Source organism: Zootermopsis nevadensis, unplaced genomic scaffold (assembly GCF_977971745.1).
Source record: "Zootermopsis nevadensis isolate Lab colony 2312 unplaced genomic scaffold, Znev_1.0 Znev_ptg000013l, whole genome shotgun sequence".
NCBI classification, from domain to species: Eukaryota; Metazoa; Arthropoda; class Insecta; order Blattodea; family Termopsidae; genus Zootermopsis; species Zootermopsis nevadensis.
This window is the reverse complement of record NW_028259145.1, coordinates 10,043,359-10,066,994: the sequence shown is the minus strand read 5'-3', so window position 1 is coordinate 10,066,994 and position 23,636 is coordinate 10,043,359. Positions and strand designations below refer to the sequence as shown.

Below are 23,636 nucleotides of genomic sequence, written 5' to 3'. Positions count from 1 at the left end.
ATGAACCTGTCCAACATACATCAAAAGGGATGTTCAAGTTCCAGGATAAAGGGGTGTCCAAGATATAGGGTATTGTGGATATGTAAAATTATAGGATATTCGCCAGTTCCAATTAAAGGTGTCCAATATAAAAGAGTGTCCAGGATATATGGGTGTCCAAGTTGAGGAGTTTTACTGTATAAGTAAACAGAAAGACCAATTGAGGTGTGTAAAATCTAAAGTACACGTACTTCAGAATGATGTAACATTCCCACTCTTATTTATGACATGTGAGTGATGACCTGGGAATGTTATAAATATGCCACGATCAGGTGTCCGTGTTAACCTGAGCTCATGATATTATCAGAAAGCGTCTTTAGCAGAACATTCTGGAGATGTTGTCAAGTCATATAACTTGCATTATACAGATTTATATACATTATAAGAATTCATAAATAATAAATTCAAAAATATATTTATATAATTTAATATATTTTGTACATAGCATTTACACAAAACATACGATGTAATAAGTTGGTACTTTCAGTATTTATACACATGAAAATATTACGTTATATACCTAACATATAGTATCTACCTTTTTCTTATGTGATGTGTGACGTATATCTCCAATCTACGTTAGAAAATACACGACGAAGAAAATATAATTTCATAAGCACGTAATATTATATTAATTGTGACTGCTACCAATGTTGGTTTTCCTGAATCTCAGTATTTCAAAACTTCACAGCACATAAGTTCAGCATAACTATTGTTCTTGGGACTAGTGGTATTGGCGATTGCTTTCAATGACCCATCTCTGTGTTTAATTCATACCTTGATTCTCACATTTCTAGTAATAATAAAATTTAGAAAGGGTTCTCACAAGCGGCCCGCAGAACCTACACATCCCTGGAGTGTATTTTGTACTTTCCTCATATCTTTGTTGCAAAATTTGCGTCAGTATACATGATAAAAGCAGTTATGTGATACAAGAAAACAGGTGTTTTTAATGTCGTCAACATGTGGCAGCACCTGTCGCTGTGAGCAACTGTTTAACTTGAACACTTCGATGAATCGCCTCCCCCTCTCGCAAACCTGATATTGAAAATTGCTTATACAAAAGTAGTGACAAATATATCACTACTTAGTTACCTTGTTTTGGAAAATTATTGAATAATGTGTGTAACCTATTTGTAACAGCACGTCAGTAACACTTTTAATACAATAAGTGTTTTCAAAAAAATTCTTAATTTACAACACTGCGGCCCGCGAATCGTTAAGCAAGGGTGAATGTGGTCCTAGTTCTGGAAAAGGTCGAGGATCCCTAATATAGCCTACAATAAGGTGATACTATTTTAAATATTGGTATTTATGTTGGAACCTGAAAATTAAAGTATACAAAACAAAAATCTTGCCTGTTGTTTTGTATGGGTGCGAAACACTCAGAGGTAGGAACATAGATTGCAGGTGTTTGAGAATCGGGTGTTGAGGAGGATATTTGGGCCTATGAGAGAAGACGATGGGGCATGGAGAAAACTGCATAATAATGAGCTTAAAAATCTGTACTCCTCCCCCAGTATTGTCAAGGTGATTAAGTCGAGAATAATGAGATGGGCTGGGCATGTAGCGCGCATGGATGGGACAAGAGGTGAGCACCGGGCATTGATTGGGAAGCCTGAGCGGAAGAGACCGCTGAGGAGACCTAGACGTAGATGGGAGGATAATCTCAGGCGGGATCTGTGGGAGATAGGAGTTGAAGGAAACTGGATTTTGTTAGTCCAGGACAGGGTCCGGTGGAGGGCTTTGGTTAATTCGGTGATGAACCTTCGGGTTCGGTAAGCCATCTAGTTAGTTAGTTAGGTACTGATGTTGAGTTTTGTACAACAGTTATGAAGTTATTCCATTCTAGGTATAGGAATTACAAATAAAATTATATATACCGGTATTGTATTCAGGTACAATTCACTGATCTTCAGTTTATGGAATTAAAGATCAGATACAAATTTAGGCGTAGTGAGTCCTTCAAGAGAGGGATATGTCCGAGCAGGTGCGGAAAGTTTCCTGTGGGCCGCAGCCCAAAGCACCCGTGCCATCCTCACAAATGCCCCAAGAGTTTCCTAGAAACATAAAGTAACGCAGTTTAGGGTTCATAACCTATTTATTGCAGCTGTTTCTAGCAACCCCAGAAAACTATTACGTCAGTAGAATTGTTCAACGATACAACGCATAGACGTTATTGTGATATCCTAATATGTTCACAGTCTTTTCTTGTCATGCAGAACAAGATGAAGAAATAATGGTGACAGTTTCCGTTATGTCGAACAATTAGCAGAAGTCAAAAGCAGAGTTTTGATAATGCTCAGGTAAAACAGCTAACATGTACTAACAATTCTGGATTAATTTCTGCAATTTCTTTTCATATGAAAATACATCATTTGAGACACATTTATATTGACAGACGGAGGAATAGGAATGCATATATTAAGAATAACTTATTTTGACATGATAGCAATTACGCGATTGACCAAACTTCCTAAATATATAAGTTAATTGTAATTCCTGCGATAGACTTGTACTATCTCATACATAAGGACATGTCCTACTATGTATTTCACGCTACCAACCTGTTACGTATGTCCACTGAAGGACGCATTGCTCACACTTGACGTCAGGTAGGACTAAATCGATTTCAATTTCTCCAGTAATCTTGCCGGGTATTTTGTAGGAAGTGCTGCCATCTTTCAGGCGCAGCGGATACTTTTCGAAGCAATCTTCTGTCTCGAGATCTTTTTTGGATGCCAGTGGGCAAAGCCGGAACTCAACGTGGCCTGCATGATTTGCTGTTAGTTTCGTCGTAGTTTTTATGATGGAGCCAGCTCGATACCTGAAGCGTTAAACAGATTAAATGTTTTGACAACGTAATCAAGAAATCTCAGTATAAGAAGGTGCCATATTTCCTCCTGAAATCATATACACATATTCCCCTTTTCATATGCATTTTGATGCCAAACACACACGAGATAGTCAAATGACAAAGAGTTGGAGACGGGTAACCGAGATGTGATTAGAATCAGGTATCAATCAGTCTTGTATATCAGTCTCAGTAATTAATTATTCTGATTTACAGTTCTGGAATAAACTACTACCAGTAGCTTGACACCGCTTGATTTCCGTTGATCATGTACAAATCTGAATTTCTTGGCAAGCTTCCACTTAAACAGAGTGCGTATGAAACATTTTACGCACATGAAGTAGGTAAACTGAGTGTCTGGTGATAACGTACACCATTGTCAAACTGTGAATAAAATCATTCATAAAGTGCATTTCGCTGTTGAGAAAGTTCTCCTTCGCCATTAGATTACAGCGGTCTATCATGTTTATACACAACCTATATCAGTGATTGTCATAATTATAAACTCCAAGGAAAGAAGCTGAATAATAGTAGCCAAATATACAAGAATTAGTTTGTCAATAAACCAGCGAGAATACATTTTCTCATACAGCTACTCTACTATTCTAACGGGAAGCGGGATCCAAAGTTGGTGGGTTATTCAACGAGAGAGACAACCAGTTTATCAACAGGTACCATCTCTGTCACTTAATCGATAAACCACTTGTTTAGTTTTTCAGTCAGTCAGACCGCCAGCGAGATAGCTAGACAATGAGGAGTATTTTTCCACTACCAACGGCTTGACTGTGCATGATGAGGAACCAGTGTAGCTGGAGTACCATCACCAGCCTCAGACACGTTTCCGGTCTTCATGTTCTGTCTCTGCGAGTCCTCTTTCCGCCCGATTTCGTCCGTCACATTAATTCCCCCCTCTGCGGATTCAGACCCTGAATAGGACTATGAAGAAAGGCTCACTATACTACTACAGAATTAGAGCACTTATTCCGTACATCTTCCACGCTACGCGCCCGTCTACATCCCTTGACCAGGCCAGCCAACATTTACTACAGAAGAAGCCAACAATTTTTCTCCTTTTCTGACATTTCAATTTCCGTAGCGGCTAGATTCTTCAATGTTCTATGACTTTGAACGAACTATAATCAGACACCTCCTATGCGTCTGTGTTCAGCAACCGATATTCTGACCACTTTGACTCATTTGCATCGTCTCATAAAAATGGATTTGAGTAGCACACGTCTTAAAGTTCCGGCTTTGGTATTCGCAAAGATGGCATCTGTATTGGAGGGCCTCAGATGAACAGTTCGTCGTTACCTGCAACATACCGCTATGGCCCCCGGATAACAGTGTCCTTTGGTTTGTTAAAGACTCATGCGGTTTTCATCAATCCTTAAAAAAGCGGTATATTGAGTGGTTTCGAACGAAGTTAGACAGAGGTCATGACCTCATTGCTCGCTGGCTGCCATCCGACCAGAATCTGGTGGACTCCGTTCCCACGATCACATCGGGCCCATCAGGTACGGCCTGGTAGTATAAAATACAGGCAGTCCAGAGAATCAGAATGTCGGATTTTATGAATCCTGGAGCAGAAACGACAACAGACAACTGGCTAGTCATCCACCCATCTAGCTAATCATACAGACAACAAATCAGTCAGTCTTCCAGCTGAATAGTCATTCTATCAGTTAGCAAAGTACAAACCAGTCAGCTAGCTTCTCTGTCTGTTAGAGCATCGATCACCTAGCCAATCAATCAGTAAACCAGACAGCTAGAATAGTCAACCAGTTAATTATCTACTCGGTCAGTCAACAGTCAGCAATCTAGCCAGCCAGCTGATCATCCAGCCAGGCAGATTTTCGTATAGTCAACTAATAATGAAAGTCAGTGAATTACTCAGCCAGTCTGTAGGTACCCAATCTGGAGATAGCCATTTCGTGTGTGGCAGTCACTGAGGTGATGTTCCAGTCAACGAGGCGCTCAGCAGCTAGTGAAGACTTACTGTGCCACAACAACACCCGTGCCAAAAGTTCCGCCATTTTCGTTAGGTCTAGGTAGCTTCAATGAATAGTTGTCGCCACACAACCCGCACTTGCCACCGTTCTGGTCCCACTGGACCTGAAACCAAACAACATCTTAGGTCGCTGCACTCACTGTCTCTCTTCCTGCTCCAACGCGAGCAAAACTATCTCTATCTGTTCTCTTCAACTTCCAAGTATTCGAAGCAGTGTAATGAAATTTATATAGGCCAAATCATATTACTTTAGGTAGTCTTTTTACAAAATACGCCACCAGTTTTGATGTTTTAAATACCTTCATTTGTTTTATGTAGTGTATTTTCCAGTTCTTTAAAAAAATATATATAAACTAATTTTCGCACCCGAATCTTCACTCAATAACTAAAAAAATATTTTGTAATTAAATGAATCTCGTTCTCTGAGTATTCCACAAATTATGTTATACTTATGTAAGATCTGAGGTTTTCACAGCGGTGAGTATGAAGATTTCTGTCTTCTGGATTGTTGCGCTGTGTAGTCTGGTCGATGTTTACCAACGTTTCAGAGGTCATACTGCCTCCGTCATCAGGGCGATATCTACCAGACTACACGGCGCAACAACCCAGAAGACAGAAATCTTCATGTTATTCTTAGTCTTTAAAATTTCAGAGTTTATTATTCTTGGTGTAGAAAGATGCATTCAAATCAAGGCGTTTCGTAAGCTGGTTCTACTTTCGTATTTAGGATAAAACCCTTTGTTTTGGCCCCGTTGGTAAAGCTAGTCTCAGCTCTCGGAAGAGTTTTGTGGTATAGATAACTTCCCCCTTCCATCAGCTTCTGCTCCTGCCTCCCTAACACCCCAATTTCTCGCCGTCTACAAGCTTCTGTGTTACACTTATATTATATAAACTGTAAAATATCAAACCTCCTTAATCTCAAATACAAAACTGAAACAAAGAAATTGCTAACAGGCCATTCCCCCCGGTAGGAGCGTAAAGTAAACTACGACACAAGTTTATAAACGGACGTAGAGCTCTACGCTTGCAGCCGACTGCTTGATTTTAAAACGTTTGTTCTTCTAACACTTTATATTTGCTTCCAGTTGTAAAAGTAGCATCATGAGAATATTTACATGTACACATTTTACAGTATATTGAATCATACCACAAGCCAGCATTTTTCTTTTTGTTGCAATAATTTATCACTCAAACATTCAAAATAATTGAGAACATCATTTGCAATCTAAATATTTTTAAATAAAAATTAGAATCTTTTTTCCGTTCTGAGAGACTTTTTTCCCTTGAGATTAATGCCGGTTCGTATTACAAAACACCACACACCACAGGACTACATAATATCAAACAGACCAACTTAAGACTTACCGAGCGACCACCACAGAAGAGTTGATTGTCTTCATAATTTGCTGGTGTGTTGAAGCCGTAGCGCCACATGGAACTACGGTTAACAGGGTCTATCAACATGCCGTGCTCATGGGAACCCAAAACCATGATCAACAGCAACAGAGCAACGCTTAACAAAGCCATAGCGGTAACAGATTCCCTTAATGTTTTCTTGAATGTCTTTATCACTAAGCGTCTTCTTTATATACCCACAATATTTGCACATGATACCAAAATATCTCGATAAACCCACATTTAAACTTGATCCACAGATAATATTATCTATCAAACGTCATAAATTCAACCGGAATCCACCTTTAAGAGATTAGCAAAAGCTTTTATATCAGTGTTTCTTCCTACACTATAGTATACGCCATTGTTAAGTTCGAAAAAAACAAGAATTGTAAACAACGCGCTGTTATTAACTATCTCGTAAACGCGTTCTTAGAAAACTTAATATCCGCCACTGATAATTTCAGGTAATTGAATGGAACTGAAGCCATGTACTGACAAGTAGTCTTGATTAAATCCAGGATTGTTAGAGTTTGTTCATTTTGTTGAAGACTGACTTTTTCTCCAGCACAGTAGGCACTGAGTATAGGTTTATATGTATATGCTGAAACAGACTGACATCTTTAGGCAAACAAAAATATGTGCCCATCTCAGATTATTTGTAATTGTAGGTGTTGTTCCAGGCCATCAGCTGGAATTGCATTGGAACACAAGATTTTAAATTATTTTGTTAGCAATGTGATTGCTCTTATAACATTATTAATAAATTACTAGCAAATTAAACTACTTTGTGTTTATTATACTATGCAGATAAGTGTATATAAAGATTTCACCAGAAAGAAACGTCAAATGTCCTTTACATATTATTATTTTATGACCTTATTATTTATAGACAGATTTTGTCCTCGTTAAATTCGTCTGATATAACATCAAAATTTTTCGCACTGTCGCCATGTTTGTAATTGTTCACTCTATGCTTAATTTATAGGTATGCTTACGAATTATTTTCATGTCAAAATTCGCATGTTGTCTGATTCCATTGGTTCATTATTTATTGCCGTTAAACTATATAATAAAATAGCATTTTGCACGGCCGCCCTTTTAAAAAGTTACCTAAAGATAATGCGATTATTTTTAATGATACATTAGCACACATCGTTTCGTAAATAAGCTCACCTTCGTGTACATCGTGCAAATAACGGATACTGGAGTACGGTTGCCATTTTTGGACATGTCGATTTACTTTATAACTTAGAAGCAACATGCCTTTTACACAAGATATTTTAAAATCCACGACGGGGCTTCCCGAGAGAATTCTTTAGTATTATAATACAAAAAACAAACATAAACGAGTCCTTTCAAATTATAATAAATTAAAATATTCGTCGTAACAGTATCTAGTATTACTAGATCTCTAACGCTGCAAACACAGAATATAGTCAAGCATGGGGAGAACGCTAATGGTCACTAATATTTTATCTTATTAATTCTATGTTTCCAGTATTAAACTTATAATCAGCCTCGTATTTTAGACTCATTTTAATTTATCTTAGCCACCCAGGAGAATGGCTGGTTAAGAAGCGCAATGTTTAATCTAAAAGTTAATATAAAGTTCGTTAAAACTGAAGTCTGTTTTGTTTTAATATTAATTATTCAGAAACACTACTATCACCGCTTTAAAGGTTTTAGTTGTTTTCAAATAAGGAATCAACGAACTTAATTCCATTTTTCGGTACCAACATTTTAACAGCTACTTTAAAACTATATCTGCTGAGTGTTTCATTTTCCCTTTTATAGCCACCGATATTAGTTTTGTTATGTTACCACTCTGGAAGGGGTACTCTTCCTTCCAGTGTGCAATGCCGTTTATTGTTACTACAGATTGTACGATTATTTTGTCATAGGTACGTATTTTACTTACAGACATGAAGAGAAATTTTATGTCACAACAAGTCCTGTCTGTAACGACGTGTTTATGACTTCTTGCTAGAGAATTTCTACTTGTAAAAGGTGAAATTTACTACTAATATATATGAGATACTTCCTGAAGGTTAAAGCAATTTATCGTTATTTCAGGAAGTATGTTGAAAAGTTTATTGGTTTTCTAAATTATTTCGTAGATACTACTTTCCCATTTCTGTCTCACCCTAGGCCTATGTGTGTATTTGCGTTTTCAGAGGAAACGTATGTGTGTATTACTATGAAATATTATTTCTATTGCTAAAATAATTCGTTTCAAAACACAGAAAATTCTTTTGTTCCAGTACCTCACAAACCAACAGTGCATTACGTAACACCGGACGTTTAACACGAGTTGATTAAAAGTAGTGATGTAAGTTAAAATATTTCGTTGAACGTTGAACGTTGAAATGTTATCCTAAAGAACAAGCAAGTTTGCGGTGAAAATCATTATATAAATTCCGGCTAATATCAAACTTATCATCATCCTGGAGTCTATACTTATCTGCCTAGAATAATATAATTTATTTCACAAATTAATGCAAAGGCTAATGGTGGTGACTACACGGTCTAAGGCAAAGGAAGTACTGGACAAATATTAAAACATTATTTGTTTTGATTTTCTGCTTACCCGCTAATTTTTTTACAGCATTGCGTATAGGGCAACATATTTATTTTATTACCTAATGATAGATCGGTCACATTGACCAGTGGTAATGGAGTATTCAATCACATATTTTTTTATCGTGCTTGGAGCAAGGATGCATTACTGAGCTTTTCTTATGAACGCGGGAGCATGAGACAGACAGCCGTGTTGAAATGGCAGTTCGATACCATGTACAAACAATTCTGAGTCGATAAATGGATTATTTTCACTACAAATTTAATTTGCTGTTCGTAGTTTCACGCGCACTGGAGAATAGTTCATGGTACAGACCAAATAGATTCACAAAATTATGGCGGTAAGTATTGTGATTAGCAGATAAAGGTCCACAAAGAAGACGAGTATAAACAATAAAAATACACACAAATATCCAGACTCTTCACAGGGCTTCTAACCTGCTGTCATACTATTGCAAAGCTAGCAAGAATCAAGCTGACAATTTATTTACACAACCAATAAACCAACCACTTAATCGTTATCATCCGTTACTGGCTTGGCATGGATAAAGTCATAAATTACATTAAGCTTATAAAATATGGCAAAAATGAAATGGGTTATGTTAATGGATTAAATGCATTCCTGTCATGTACTGTTTGCTGGACTTTGACAAGAAAAAATCCAGAGTAGAAGTTCGTTGTCTTAATTTAATCATTATTAAGAGCAGATATATAGAAATAAAAGTAGATATTGATATGAGAAAAAATATAATGGCATGTAAGAAATTTGAACACTCAGGAAGGGTGACAATTTTCGCTATAGAAAGAACTAACCGAGTTATTCCATAACCACTCTTGGGAAGCTAATACGTACTCGCCCAACTAATAAAGAAATATTTCATCTTGCATGGAAACCGAAGGTTTATTATCGTGTTCACATGAGCCTGCGTCTGGTTCCTATTTTTGGCAGGTGAACTCCCAAATGCAGGAAACATCCTCACATTATTTATTTAAAATTAATTTTAATATTATAATATATTCTTTGTCTAAGCCTCCCAAATGGTATCTTGCCTTCAGGGTTTATGACTAACATGCTGTGCTCATTTTTCATCTTTCTCATACATTTCCCTCTCACCCTTCCTTAGTGGTTTGATCACCATAAATAATAGGTGGTGACAAGTACAAATTATGAAGTTCTTCAGTCACATATTATACCTCGACACTTCCCTTGTCGAGCCTCCTCAATTTGTGTTATTCTCCGAAGATGACAAAACACATTTCACGTCCTTTTAAAACAGATCAATTAAGTTTTAACGTAATCATTTCAACAGCTATATCCTTGGAAATGTTATAGATAGAATGAAATCTTGAGAAGATACATTTCTTCGACAATTAGTGGTAAGTATCTTTATTGTATAAAGTAACACATTTCGTAAAATCTATGTAGATTATGCACTTATCTTTAAACAATAATATTTTAATCAAGATCTTATTTCCGATAAAAAAATAAAGACAACAGGATGATGCAGAAGTAAGATAATTGAAATCACAGCTTACGTAATAACATTTAAGAAATATGTAGACGTGCAAACTGCAAGTTTTAGCTCAGAGAGACATAAAAGAAACATTACTGAGTATTCAGGTAAAAAATTAAAAAGGTTTAATAGATAATGAGTCGTCTAAAACTTAATTCGTAGTGTATTTTCCACGTGTTTATCTTTAATAATAAAAAGATATTTGTGAGATGAGATATTGTTAAAGATGACGCCACAGAATAAAAGAGTATAAATCAACAATATGGTTCTACAACTGAAAATAATAGAAACAAATTCAAGGAAACGTCCACTCTGATTTGCGTTGGAAAATTTTGCGAGAATAATACTGGTAAGTTAAAACTGAAGACCTCGTACTGTCATTGCTCTATTCAATATGTAGGGTCTTCGGATTAGCACTACTTCATAATGAAAAACACACTTTAATGTTTGTAAATAACTTTTTTGGAGCACTGAAGTTGTCCATGGATGAAATCTTATCTTTAAACTTAGAATCGACTGAAATGCTCATATTAAGCAAATAAATAAATCATAATAGGCCTACAACCTCCAAGAAATTCAGTTCAATTCATTTATTAGTGTGCATGAAACAGAAAAACAAGACCAATTACAGGCAGGCACAAAACAGCAGTCAGTAACTATGGTACAATACATAGATGACATATAAGATAGAATATTAAAACTAATCGAAAACAAATAATCAATACGAAACTCGAAAAAACTTACAAAATTTAATACCATAAAAAGTCAAGATATCTGTCCCTTATAAGCAAACGTAGGTCTTGTACGATATTATTATGAGCTTCAATACAGAGAGAGGTCTGAGAAGTGTGTGCAATTAAGTAGGTTCAGATTCAAAGGCGTAGTCGGGAGGAACCTCGTTCGAATCTCAACCGCGTTGGGGGCTGTTCCAAGATTTTTCTTAGCCTTATATCTTGAAATTAGTATCTGAAATAGTCCAAATCCTGATATACCTATCATTCATGATCACATTCTCACATCCTTCGACTCTGTTAACCGTTCGAATCCCACTCGAGGCATGGAGTGTGTTCGCAATTTCCTGTGTTGTACAGTGTCTCTCGTCGGCTTATTACTTTTCTAAAGAGTCTTACCATTTGTTTAAGCGGATTCATAATTTCAGAAGTAATTCTGATTTGAAGAAGGTCATTTGGTCTAATCTGTAAGAGCCGGACAAGAATAAATCACAGAAACACAAGAACTCTGGTTTTTAACTAAGTTAACAGTGTTACCTACTCCGTTAATATCTTTCACTGATATCCCATAAACGGATAACATTGAAACCAACAGTTTATATTATCGTGTGTAGAGGACCTCACTACCCTGCTGTTAACTGGCCGTCCATTTGCCTCAGGCACTGCCGAGTCATTTGTTCGCTGTTTTGTGAAACGTGCGAGCATGCTTCTTCTTCTTCTTCAGCACAGCCACACATTGCTTTGCTACATTTGTTTATGCTCTTTGCATTTGTGTTGATATTTAGCCTGTTTTTTTCGATAGAAATTCAGGAAATGGACGCGCTTAATGCGAAATCAATTCGCTCAGTCCCGTGAAGGCCGCGGTTCGATCATGTTTTTTTCACCCACAATCATGAATGGAATTCTTTGTTGCTGGTTTAAGGTCAGGTTACAGGCGGAAAATCGCTTTCATGCCCTTCTCAATCCTTACAATATTTATATTTTGTGCTCCCATAAGCTTGAGCTTCACGAATTTGATTTGAGACTCATGGGAAATTGTGTATATGTTTCGACGAACTATCAAGGAAAGTAGTGGTAATATTTTTGACCTTTCACCTCATTAATATTAAAATTCGTCATTATTTTCGTATCTAACCAACTTTCTAACCAAATAACTCTGTGGTATTAGAACCAAAAGTTTCAGCATTGCTAATACCAATGCCTGATATTGGATACGATCCTAAGCCAATTTCATTTGCCTCCAATCCTCGCAACCTAGCTATTAAAAATCTATCGTAATGTCATCCTGTCGTTGTCCCACATCCTTGGCATTCGAACAGTGGGCGTCATTAAATAAATGTTCCATTCACATTCTGCAAACATTCCTTGTCTCCGAAACCTAGGTGCAGGCCAGACCATCGCAGCCTTCTGACTGTTGGTACTATATTAGGCGCTTTCGCTATCTGGTTTTTTGCATATCCACAATTTTATTTCAGTATTACGAGGCTTCTCAATATCCTATCCGCGGCTAAGGTAGAAGATGCCGCGCAGACCCAAAGAATTGCGCGCTCAGTTTCATTGACTCTCCCAACCATTGTGACTCTGGACAATACATATTAAGTTCTCTCATGGTGTATAACTCAGAAAATACCTGTTATGAGTTTTCCGTTTAATACGTTTTCGACCCCTCGCATATAACGAGAGTCACCTGTAAAAAATAAGTCCTTAAATTCTTCATTACGTAATACCAGTGACATAAATTACCGATGTACTATAATATTCCTGGAAAAAAATTGTTTTCCACGTGCTTAATATCGTAGCATTTGCAATTTATATTCATTTGAAGTAATATAAGTTTTATGAGCGTACAAAACACATAGCCATAAGTTTCGACCAATCTTCCACTCTAAGGAAGAAAATATGTCAGATTTTGACATCAAGGCACTGAGAATAACATTTGGCCTTAAGAAACGGAAAATAACAGAATTATGGTGAAAAATTACACAAAGAGGAGTTACAAAATTTGTATTCTCCACTAGGTATTAATAACGTGATTAAATAAAGAAGCATTAAAATATTCAGACATGTGGTAAACATAAGGGACATAATCAATTCATACAAATTTTATTTGGAGAACCTGAAGAAAACAGACCAAGGCATAAATGGTAGTATATTAAAATTTATCTAGGATAAAGACGTTGTGAGTGCCAGAGTCCACTGGCGAGATATTGTAAAGAAGGAAATAAACATTTTAGATTCATAAAATTCATTAAGTTTCTTGACTATTAGCTTCTCGACCAGGCGTCAGGTTCATGAATTTACGTGCTAAAAAATTAGGCAAATTATTAAGATTTTGCTTCATAGGCTTACTGGCAAAGTTATCGGAAACCGGATGTTCTAATACAGAATTTTGCGGCTTCACACATTTGTCAGTCCCATGGACGGAATTATGAAGTAATGGTTGCGACAGAACACATTTTTGTTCCAACCTTTTTAATTCTCATACCTCATATGATACTTTACGATAGAGATTGTGTCGTATATTGTTAAAAAAGAACGAACAAAGGCCACGCCCTAGACGGCGCAGCCACTGTGATCGGCCACAACAGACTTTACTTTAATTAAAATTCCTGTTATTAACAGCTGAAACCTACATCCGCTTAACTGTGCAGAAGTGAAGCCACAATCAATATGGGTAGACATTTTCCATCATATTGATTAAATACTTTAGGTTTAAGTAATCAGTTTTATTATGCAATTGTAATAACAGCAAAGTGGGTATTACTTATGACAGAGATCCAAAATATTATAATTAAGACTATTCTATTTATGATACGGCTCATTTGTCAAAGTAGAAGCACTTCGATGTATTGTTTAACTGAAAATTATATCCAAAATATAGTTTTAGGCTTCAAAACAAATCAATATAAACTGCGCGATTTTTCTTATCGTATTACACCAATGAGAAGCAAAAGTGAAGTAAGAACAGAGTGTTACATTGCAGACAACTTGACTGGACTTAATGGCTCATAAAGTTTTAAAATGATAATTATTAATTTTATCTCAGCAGATTTCTCTACGTTCTCTCAAATCTTCAACAACTGGAATTAAACTTGTTTTGAATTTTCAGCTACAGAGATTTAGGAACAAATACATCACAACATCGCTTTAAACCCCCACATCCATTTTCAGACAGAAACTATTATGAAACTTATTAATATTTTTCAGCTACATATGAATTTCTTCCACAGCTGAAAATAATAGTTTGTTAAAATAAATTAGAATTAGTTCCCATAAATTAACACATCGTACCGGTTTCGAGTACCTCTTTGTGGCTGTTGTCGTAGCAAGCCTTATCTGATGTCAGCTATTCTATGTGGTTACGCCAAGGTATGTAGAGTCCAGTTCGTTCTACCTTGAACATCCCAAACCACTTCCTGACCTTTGGGTAAGTCGCCGCGTTCCGTGCAATGGCGTCGCTGTGTAAAGGCAACGTTCTTAGAATGGTTAAAAGTATGAATGTATATTATTTCTACACAGAAGGGGTTTATATATCTGAGTTGCTATTAAAAATGCTTTAACTATACACTCCTTACAGAACATTATTATGATAACAAAGGGACGTCTACTGAGATGGGCGAGACATATAGCACACATGGGGAAAATGAAAAATGTATACAAAACTTGGCCGAAGACCTGAAGGGAAAAAACTGCTTCGAAAGCTTAGACGGGAAGGTAATATTAAAATGGATTGTAAAAACATGATGCGAAGTATACGCTGAATTTATTTGGTCCAAGATAGCGGCCAGTAGCGGTTTCTTGTAAACATAATATTTTACAGTCGTGTTCCATAAAAGGTCGGAAATTTCTTAACTAACTAAGCGACTATTATCTACTAAAGGACTCCGTTCCATCGAGTTGGACAACTACATCTAAGCCTAGGGACACTAATCTCATCGTCACCTTTGAATCTTCTTACGGGAAGTGCGTAAAAAGTAAACCTTTGCATTTAGGTAACATTTTACAAAAGACTATCACGAAAGGTTTTATGATGGAACATTTTATAAAAAAAATGAAATCTGTATATAAACTGCTTTCTAAGCCATAATGCTATTAATGATTCAAAGACAGAATTTGAGATGTTAGTCAAATTTATAATAAATGGAAATTGCTGTTAATAAAATTCTGATCGACAAACAGACAATACTGTCAGTGGTCACTTATCGTAGCATGTAGTACCATACAACATGTAGGAGGCGAAATGTTCTTTAGAATGTACTACACAACATGATGGTAGTCTGAACAGCAGGTGTACATTTTTACCTTAACCGTCCTTGTCCAACGAAGGCATAATTGAGCGGAAGGGGGAAGAATATAATAAGGGATGAAGGAAGGATTGTCGAAAGGTCATGAAGAAGTATACACAAAGAAGTTACGCTTGAGGAACTGTCTTTCCATTGGGAGCCCTACATCGTGAAATAAAGGTGTATTTATTTCCGAGACAGTATTATTATTTTTTAGAGTTCCGAAATGTCAAGAAATCACCTAATAAAATAAATGCAGCAGAAAGTTTCGAGTAGGAACTACAATTAGGCCTATCTGACGTGTGTGGCATCCCTTTTGTCAGAATAAGGCCGATTTATAGGCACGAAATTTGGTATGTTTAAATAATTAATGTTAAAAACGTTTATATATATATATATATATATATATATATATATATATGCTGATTTACAATGTCTTCAGACAGACTGTAATCTAACTCTAAAGAACTGAGCTTGCCAATTCACCTTCAGACAAGTCCTTACTCTCATTATTCAGTAACATTGCACGTTTTACACTTGAATGAAGAAACTTCAGGCAGGCGTCAATATTAATAAAAGGACCGCTGTTTGTTAATACTCTTGATTGAAATTCTATTAAGCAGTGTTATAATTTAGTTACTACCAAGACACAAACCGTAACAGTTGTTACAAATACTTTTGTGTTATCTGACAAGTTGAAAATGCGTCTCGAGGGTGATGTAGCTCGAAAAAACAAGAAAGCATTTTAATTTCTAATTACGATCTTCTGGGTTATAATACAGTACAGTCTTGTTCGTACATACCAACGTTTCGGAGACGAATGCTGCCTCCATCTTAAGGGTGAAAATGAGAAGGAGTAGGTTGTTGGTAGAGTATACAGGAACACGTACGTGGAGCACGGGTAGACTATGGAACGGAGTGGAACCAAATCCGGACCAACATGGATTGGTTAATGTTTACTTACTTTTTTTTCCTAATATTTCGTCCAGTTTTATTTGTTCTTGCTTACCGTCTTAAAATTATTATCATCATCATCATCATTCAAGACCTTTAATAATTTTCAACTTGTACGTCTGGTTTCCCCTTTTTCGTCTTTTACAGTTCCTTTTTTACTTTCTTTACCCTTCTCCGTTCGTTTCTTCTGCTTTTTCCTCTCTTCGTCTTTTTATCTGTTCTCAGCGCATGCGTTTCTCATTTTTTCTTTGTTTATGCATGCATACAGCCCTTCTTCTACACCCACCTCTGCTTCTTATTCGTCTTCTGATATTCTGTTTGTTTTCCTGTACGTGTAAGGATTAATAATTCCTAAAATAAAAAGTTCTTAAATAATGCAACATTTGTTAAAGTAACTGATCTTAGAGAAGGTACTGTAAGCCAGAACTTTCAAAGAAGAACCACAGTAACGTGTTAAGTATTTATATTACGAGATTCTACTAACTGGGTTGGAATCATACCACGGAAATTCCTGTGAATTCCACGTCAGCCAACAAAAAGAAAATCACCTTGCAACATTTCCTAGTTCGAGGCCATGCGCTTCAAAGCGGGGGAGGAACACCCACGCCAGGAAAACACAGCCCTGTATTAGTCACTAAATAGGGATACGAAATGAAATTCCGTTTTTATAATACAATTTATCAATTCTGCCCAAGGTAAGATGTACTTTCACTGAATACCGTCTTTATCTGACGTCACATGGTCCCAGAAGGCGTATTGTGTGCAGGGGGTCTTCGTAAAATACCTCTGTTGTATGAGCAAGTTCCCACCAGGTGGCAGGTAAGCGGCGAAGAGAGAAAAGCTAGCAGTTCAGTGTTTATGTAGGCCAAGACAGGACATCGCGAGTTAGTGGTCGCCATCGTTGTTGGTACGTCAGAAAACAATGTTAGTGGTGTGGCTATTGTTGGCGTTAAGTTTAGTGTTGGTGCGTTCCAGTGAAGAACACCAGCCCTTACCAATATGTGACAAAGATGCGGGATCTGGCAGAAACTGTACATCAGGTGAGTGATTATCTGCAGACGCAAGAGGATTCTTTCATGCACCACAGATGTGAATGATTTGTTCTGCACGTCTACCAGATTTGTATTCATTTAAGTCTGTTACAAACTATAGTAACCTCGCATGTAATCATAAGTCATAAAGTTGAAGAGCATTTCGTACAGTCCAATGTGCATACGGTATTGATCTCCATCCGCAGCGTAATCACGCCGAAAACAACTTCCCAGGTGTCCCTCTTCGCGTTGTTTTGTCCGCTTCATTCAGACAACTCATATTCTGGTCACGAAGCCCATAAAAGTGACGATGTGTGTCATTAAAATGATATCCGTGACACTAGAATCCTTAGGGACCGGAAAATAAGCATTTGTAGTTAATTTTATTTCAGAATTTGGCAAATGGACACATGAAATCATTAAAATCCCGCATTAAATAAAATGACATAAAAACCAAAACTCATGTTTTTAGAATATGTGGAACCTTTATTGCTTGCCGAATATCTCATCCAACGCTTTGTGTCCCACAATTTCCTCTCAAGATTTGAGAAAACCATGACAACTTTTAGTAAGGATATATGACAATAAGAGTAATTCTATATTTTTCGAATATGCACCGTTCACTTTTCGATCAATTTATAAAGTTATCAGAGCTATAATTTATAATGGTTAATGTGGTTATGAATAATCGGTGATAAATATTTGGAGCGGAAAGTACATCATTGGTAAAAGTAAAGTAAAGTAGTCCCACTATACGCCATGTAGGCGTTTGGGGGGAGTGGAGGTATAGCTCCTCTCTTCCTTGACCTCGGTACTAGATGGGGGTGAGTGGACAGCATCACGCCCCGGCCGGCTTTACCCCCGGGAAAGGACCCCGGTACCCATTGTAGAGGAGGCTGGGTGGGCCCCAGAGCCGGTCTGGACGCAGAGGCTAGAGGAAAAATCCTCTGCCCCCGTCGGGGATCGAACCCCGGCCGTCCAGCAGACGAAACCAAATACTCATCATTTTTCAGAGTCGAACAGTAGAATGACTAAATATTGCAGAGGATATGATATTGGAGGTAATGGTTGTGGTCTATTTTAATTTACTATTTCGGTTATTACCTCGAGGGGCTCAGAAAAAACATAAATCATCAGGATCGAAATTCAAACCCGAGATCTCCCGAATACAATGTTCATCACTCAACAGCGACGTTTTTCTCAGCGAAATTTACTGCAGTCTTCATTCTAATTCATTTCCTAAAGGTCATAACGAGATTGAAGAGACAAATATTGACAACTTCTCAGTGATAGTGATGTTCAACATTTATTCATGTATGTGGAGATCGTTGAACAATACGCTCCGTAATCTCTTCCACGAGGATTAAATTGTTCTTAATTAGTAACCATTCCACGAATACGTAATTAATACATTAATGCTTATAACATTTAACCTTAGCGTCGGCGAATTAAACTTATTCTGAGACATTGTTTAAAAAAGTATAAGTAACTTTGTCATCCTGACATATGTTACCCCATTTCTATAGCACCGTTGAAACACTGAAAAGAATTCCCGCTACTATTTCAACATACTGCAGTCGTGCGCTTCTAGTGTCATCAACATTCTACGTTATTTTCAAGGTCAAAAGGGGGAAGCTAACCTCAGAGAGAATTGTAAAAGAAACAAAGAATTGTTGAATCGGTAAGAAAATTTAAGTTTATTGCCTTTGTCGTGAATCATACATACATCGAAGTTATAATTAGTTATGATAATGCGTAAACAGGTGTAAAGGAATATAATTAAGTAATTCGTATAAAATAATTTACTAAAGTATGTGATTATAACTGCACTGAGCACGTCTCAGAACCGGCATTTCCCCTCGGAATCTAAGCTTATTCTCTATCCCAGCGTTGAAGTTTCCTGAAATAAATGTCGTCAGAGAGCCTCTATGCAGGATGTTGATTGAAATAATAAATACATGAGTACTTAAAACAATATGAGATTTTAATTAATTTATATCATTAATAAAACATTAATTGTGATGTTTTCACATTGAAAATGTTCTTGTTACTTCAGTTTACTGACATAAAACACTCTAAAATTTATCTGTAAAAATGTTGATATGAAAATGGCATTCATAACCGCTATCGCTTATTTACAACAGAATTCGCCTGTATTTTAAATACAATTAATAAAGGTGAACCCAATTTTTGGTTCCTTATTGTTAAATACGTAATTCTGAGTAAGATGCCGTTACTTATAAGTTTATAAAACTGGAATAAAAAAGACAATTGAAACTCTTTACACAAAGGACGTTGAAAGAAGCCTTGAATTAATTATAGGAAGATAATTACAACGGAGATATACTAGATTACAGCTCAGAAGATAATTAAAATTTATTGTTTTATAAGTAGACATAAAATTGTCAATTTTCAATCATGTGTAGAAATGAGAATCATTATGTAGTTTGTGAAGAACACCTAAAACCACTATCAAGGACCGAATTCTGGTTAACTACAAATAAAACAGTCGGGCTTAACTACAAATAAAACAGTCGGGCTCTTTGACTAACTGAACCATTACATGTAATTTCGTTTTATTAATAAATTGCATTTGGAATAGCTCATCTTGCTCAGTGTTGTTTCCTACTTCTCGACATAGGCTAACTTGCAACTTGTTATTTGACCTGTTTACATTCTTTAGTATAAAAAATCTGTAACTAAAATGTATTTGCACTGGGATGATGAGTTAAAGGAATTATAACTTTCAGTGACAGTAAGACACTAATTTCACGTAGTACGGTCTCTATTTACGGCAAAACCAAAACGATGTTGGCAAATGCATTGTTCTGTACTTACGTCAGACACTACTTTAACAACATGAATCCTTACTTTCATGATCTAGTGGTTGAAGTAAATCTGAATGGAATTTCGAAAGAGGGAAAGAAACTGTTTCACTTGTTAAACATTTTTCCATTGTTAAAATTTATACTGAAATGTTCTTACTCTGTAGTGTAGTAGTATTTCTAAGCGCACACTTACATTTTCCTAGCAAAGACTTAATTTTGGTTTCTTCAGTCTTCCACTGGGATATCTCGTATAACGTAAATATTGCAGAGGGCTCTTTCCAGGAACGAGAAAGCGTGGGCCTGAAAGCGGGCAGCACTTGCTATAGTCTTGAAGTCTGAATGTCCACGGAACCTTATATTTGTGCTTGTTAAACGTCATGCTTAAAATATGTAAATATAGGTGTCGATGTTGGCAATGCGGAATTAAGGCAGAGATAAGTAAGTTAAGAGGCCAATTTCAGGCCTAGTCCATCGTACTACTGAGAACGAAGTGTAATGAAGTAGAATAATTTTTTCGGTCCTTGTTCAGCAAAGTCGATGCGTACTTATTTTTGTATTTTACAATCTCTAAAAGAAATTGACAGCTTTCCTCAGCCACATGATGAAGAAAGTGTATACGGATATGTAAATAGGCTATGTTTTTGTACAGTTAAGGAGTGAAAGATCCTTCTTTGTACGAGCAGATAGATAGGAATGTGCTTAATTAACTTGTCTGTTAGCAAATAGAAGTCTGGCGTGCTCTACTTTGGAGAGGGAACAGTGAATAAAAGAGTGTGTAACTTGTGTGCAAGTTTCAAGTAGAAAAATTATTATTGTAGATCAAGTGAGCTATACAACAGTAGATACAAATATCACGTTGTTCATCTCCGTGGTTAATAATATAACGTCAAAATTATATTGTAAGTAAGACATAGTGATCAAAATGACAACATAAATCTATGGTCTAAGTACTCTAAGTATATCGGGAATATTTTCTCCAAGGCCGTTTATTTCTGCTTTTGAAGTTACGTGCCTTCTTTAAGAATGATATATAATTAGCGACACTGAAGTAATGTCGGTCGGTATAAGGTTAAGTGGATAATAACACGTGATGTCGCATCTGAACGCAGATGAAACTTCTTTTGGCTGTTTATTCTTGCAACTTTCCAACTTGACTTCGTGTTCAAGGCAAAGCTGCTCTAATAAGCAACTTTACTTGAACGCTTCCACAAAGCTGGTAGCAGAGTATAGGAGACATAAAACACGCAAAAACATATTTCCAAGATACATATTTTTTACACAGTGTAAGACAGAATATATAAGTACAATATTATTTAAACTGAAAAATATGTTCCAAAAAATAGTTTTCAAAATTTTGCTCAGAATGATTAAAAGGTGCGTAGAAATTATGATTCGAGATTTTATATCCATAGTGTTGTGTAATTATTATGAAAAGTAAGAATTAATTTTTAACAGAGAAAAATATTTGACATATTGTAACTATAAACACTGGAGCCCGTAAAGCAAGAAATGTTGGGATAGAGCCCGTTATGCACGGCCTGAAACGTTTTGTGTTACGGAACTTAATTTCGTGATCTGGACTTTCCGTTAATTTAAAATAGCAATTAGACAGTTATTATTTCTTCTATTATCATGTTTTATCATCATATACTTTGAAGGATTATCATGTGTAAACCCTAACATATGTGTGACTGCAGTCAGTCAACACTAATCAGTCAGGTTAAGTCTAACTTCTAACGCCAGTTTCTAAGTCAGTGCACGAAACCCATCCACCGCCCATCTCTTGCAAAAACGTGCATTAATGATTTTAAATATATTTTGAACAGTCTGTGTGGCCTATTGTAATGATACAAACTTAATCACCCTCATCATTAACCAAAAGCAAGAAGCCACTAATAAAAAGAAAACTACTTAGCAATGTTGCCAGTTAAGCAAGCAAAATACAACTATTAATATCCGTTGAGCTCATATTTAAGATTATTTTCTCTCTCATAACCTGTACTATAACCCGCTTAATCAAAATTACTTACTTGTCTTAAGTATTTTGTTGTCTGAAACATGTTTTGTTCTTAGTGAAAAATAACCCGTTATAATTACACCATAATCCAAGAGCAATTCATGTGGTCATCTGACCATGACGTACAATGTACTCACACACTGCAGAAGCCAATACAAACATGAACAAGGCTGCAGTTGGGTTGTAGATGGGCCAGGTTTTACAAATGCAGGTGCTAGTGTTTTGCGAAGGGATTTCTGTCATGAGGCATTCGGGCATGAGCTCCCACTGCGTGTAAAAGAAGAGGAGAGCTTATTTTTATGACAATTTGCAACACATAACAAAGAGCATCCTGGTTTAGGAGCGCGCGCATGCGACTTGTTAATAGCAGATGACGTAAGGCCGGCAGTGGAGTTGGATAGCAGACGGGGCGTGAAGTAGGTCAGCCAGGCTCAACGCTCTTCGCCGGGGCGGCCATGACATGGCCTCGGGTTAGGGCGACACCGATCAGGAGAAAGCCGAATGACGGGGCAATCGAAATCGAATTATTTATTTGCCAAAAGGTGTCGAATATATGGTATGAAATATTTATACAGGGGAATGGACATAAGGAATTTTGGATGAAAGAACAAATGCTAGTGTTATTGGTGTTATTTCGAACAATACATAAATAAAGACCATCAGGCTTTTAAAATTGCATGAATAACATAACGTCATGCTAATATTGAATTTACAATAATTTACTTAAAGATTTAAATCCTTCTACTTTTATCTGTTTTAATATGGATATTGAACTCATGCTAATGAAGGGATATACAGTAGATTGCAGGTGTTTAAGCAGAAAGTGCTTAGGATAACAATCGGAAAAAACAAACAACAAGTATAAGGGGTGTGAAAATTAAACAATGAACAGCTTCATAACGTGTACTCTCCAACAAATCTTATTATGATTATTAAAGCAAAGAGTAGAGAATATAGCATGTATGGAACAAATAAAAATGCTTACAAAATTTTAATTAACAAATCTAAAGGGATGAAACCACTTGGAATACATAGGTATAGATGAAAGGATAATATTAAAATAAATATGACTTCAGAATGAGGGCTGGATGAAGATAGGGACCAGCTGTTGGCTTTTTTTTTGAATACGGTAATGAATGAGATTTCAGGTTTCTATGACGAAGTTTATGAAGATGGCTGTCTCCTAAGTTGTTCCGCCGTGTAGTCTGATAGAAGTTTATCGACGTTTCAGAAGTACTTGCCACCTTCATCAACATCGCCCTGATAATGGATGCAGCAAGCACCTTTAAGACGTTGGTAAACTTATACCAGATTACTTGGAGCAACGATCCAGAAGGCAGCCACATTCACGGTAATGAACCTTAAGATCCACGAAATTGAAGAAATTTCGTGACGAGAGGAG

General features: G+C 36.5%; 2 protein-coding genes across 6 annotated transcripts in view; one reads left to right on the top strand and one right to left on the bottom strand.

Annotated features, from left to right (window-relative positions):
- Positions 1-450: 450 nt before the first annotated feature.
- LOC110830757 (uncharacterized) lies at positions 451-6,471 on the bottom strand. The gene is made up of 4 exons (XM_022066028.2): positions 6,267-6,471; positions 4,890-5,005; positions 2,607-2,866; positions 451-2,099 (listed from the first exon to the last, which is right to left on the bottom strand). Exons 1-4 carry the CDS (start codon positions 6,426-6,428, stop codon positions 2,005-2,007), a joined length of 633 nt encoding a protein of 210 aa, XP_021921720.1. The 5' UTR covers positions 6,429-6,471; the 3' UTR covers positions 451-2,004.
- Positions 6,472-17,156: 10,685 nt separating this feature from the next.
- The window catches only part of LOC110830756 (stranded at second), a 102,004-nt gene continuing 95,524 nt past the window's right edge, over positions 17,157-23,636 (top strand). For 3 of the 5 annotated variants that reach the window (XM_022066027.2, XM_022066023.2, XM_022066025.2), the window contains exon 1: positions 17,172-17,398. In XM_022066027.2, coding sequence (XP_021921719.1) covers positions 17,281-17,398 — 118 coding nt within the window. In that variant the 5' untranslated portion in view covers positions 17,172-17,280. Of the gene's footprint in view, positions 17,399-23,636 lie in introns of all 5 variants that reach the window. The other 2 variants (XM_087348592.1, XM_087348591.1) reach the window with 2 other exon arrangements.

What these genes read in the sequence shown, in the direction of transcription:
- LOC110830757 (XM_022066028.2), bottom strand. Translation starts at nt 6,428, where the DNA reads ATGGCTTTGTTAAGCGTTGCTCTGTTGCTGTTGATCATGGTTTTGGGT. An exon ending in ACGGGTGTTGTTGTGGCACA is followed by an intron (nt 2,867 to 4,889) that starts GTAAGTCTTCAC and finishes TTAACGCTTCAG; the next exon opens with GTATCGAGCTGGCTCCATCA. An exon ending in TCAGTGGACATACGTAACAG is followed by an intron (nt 2,100 to 2,606) that starts GTTGGTAGCGTG and finishes TTATGTTTCTAG; the next exon opens with GAAACTCTTGGGGCATTTGT.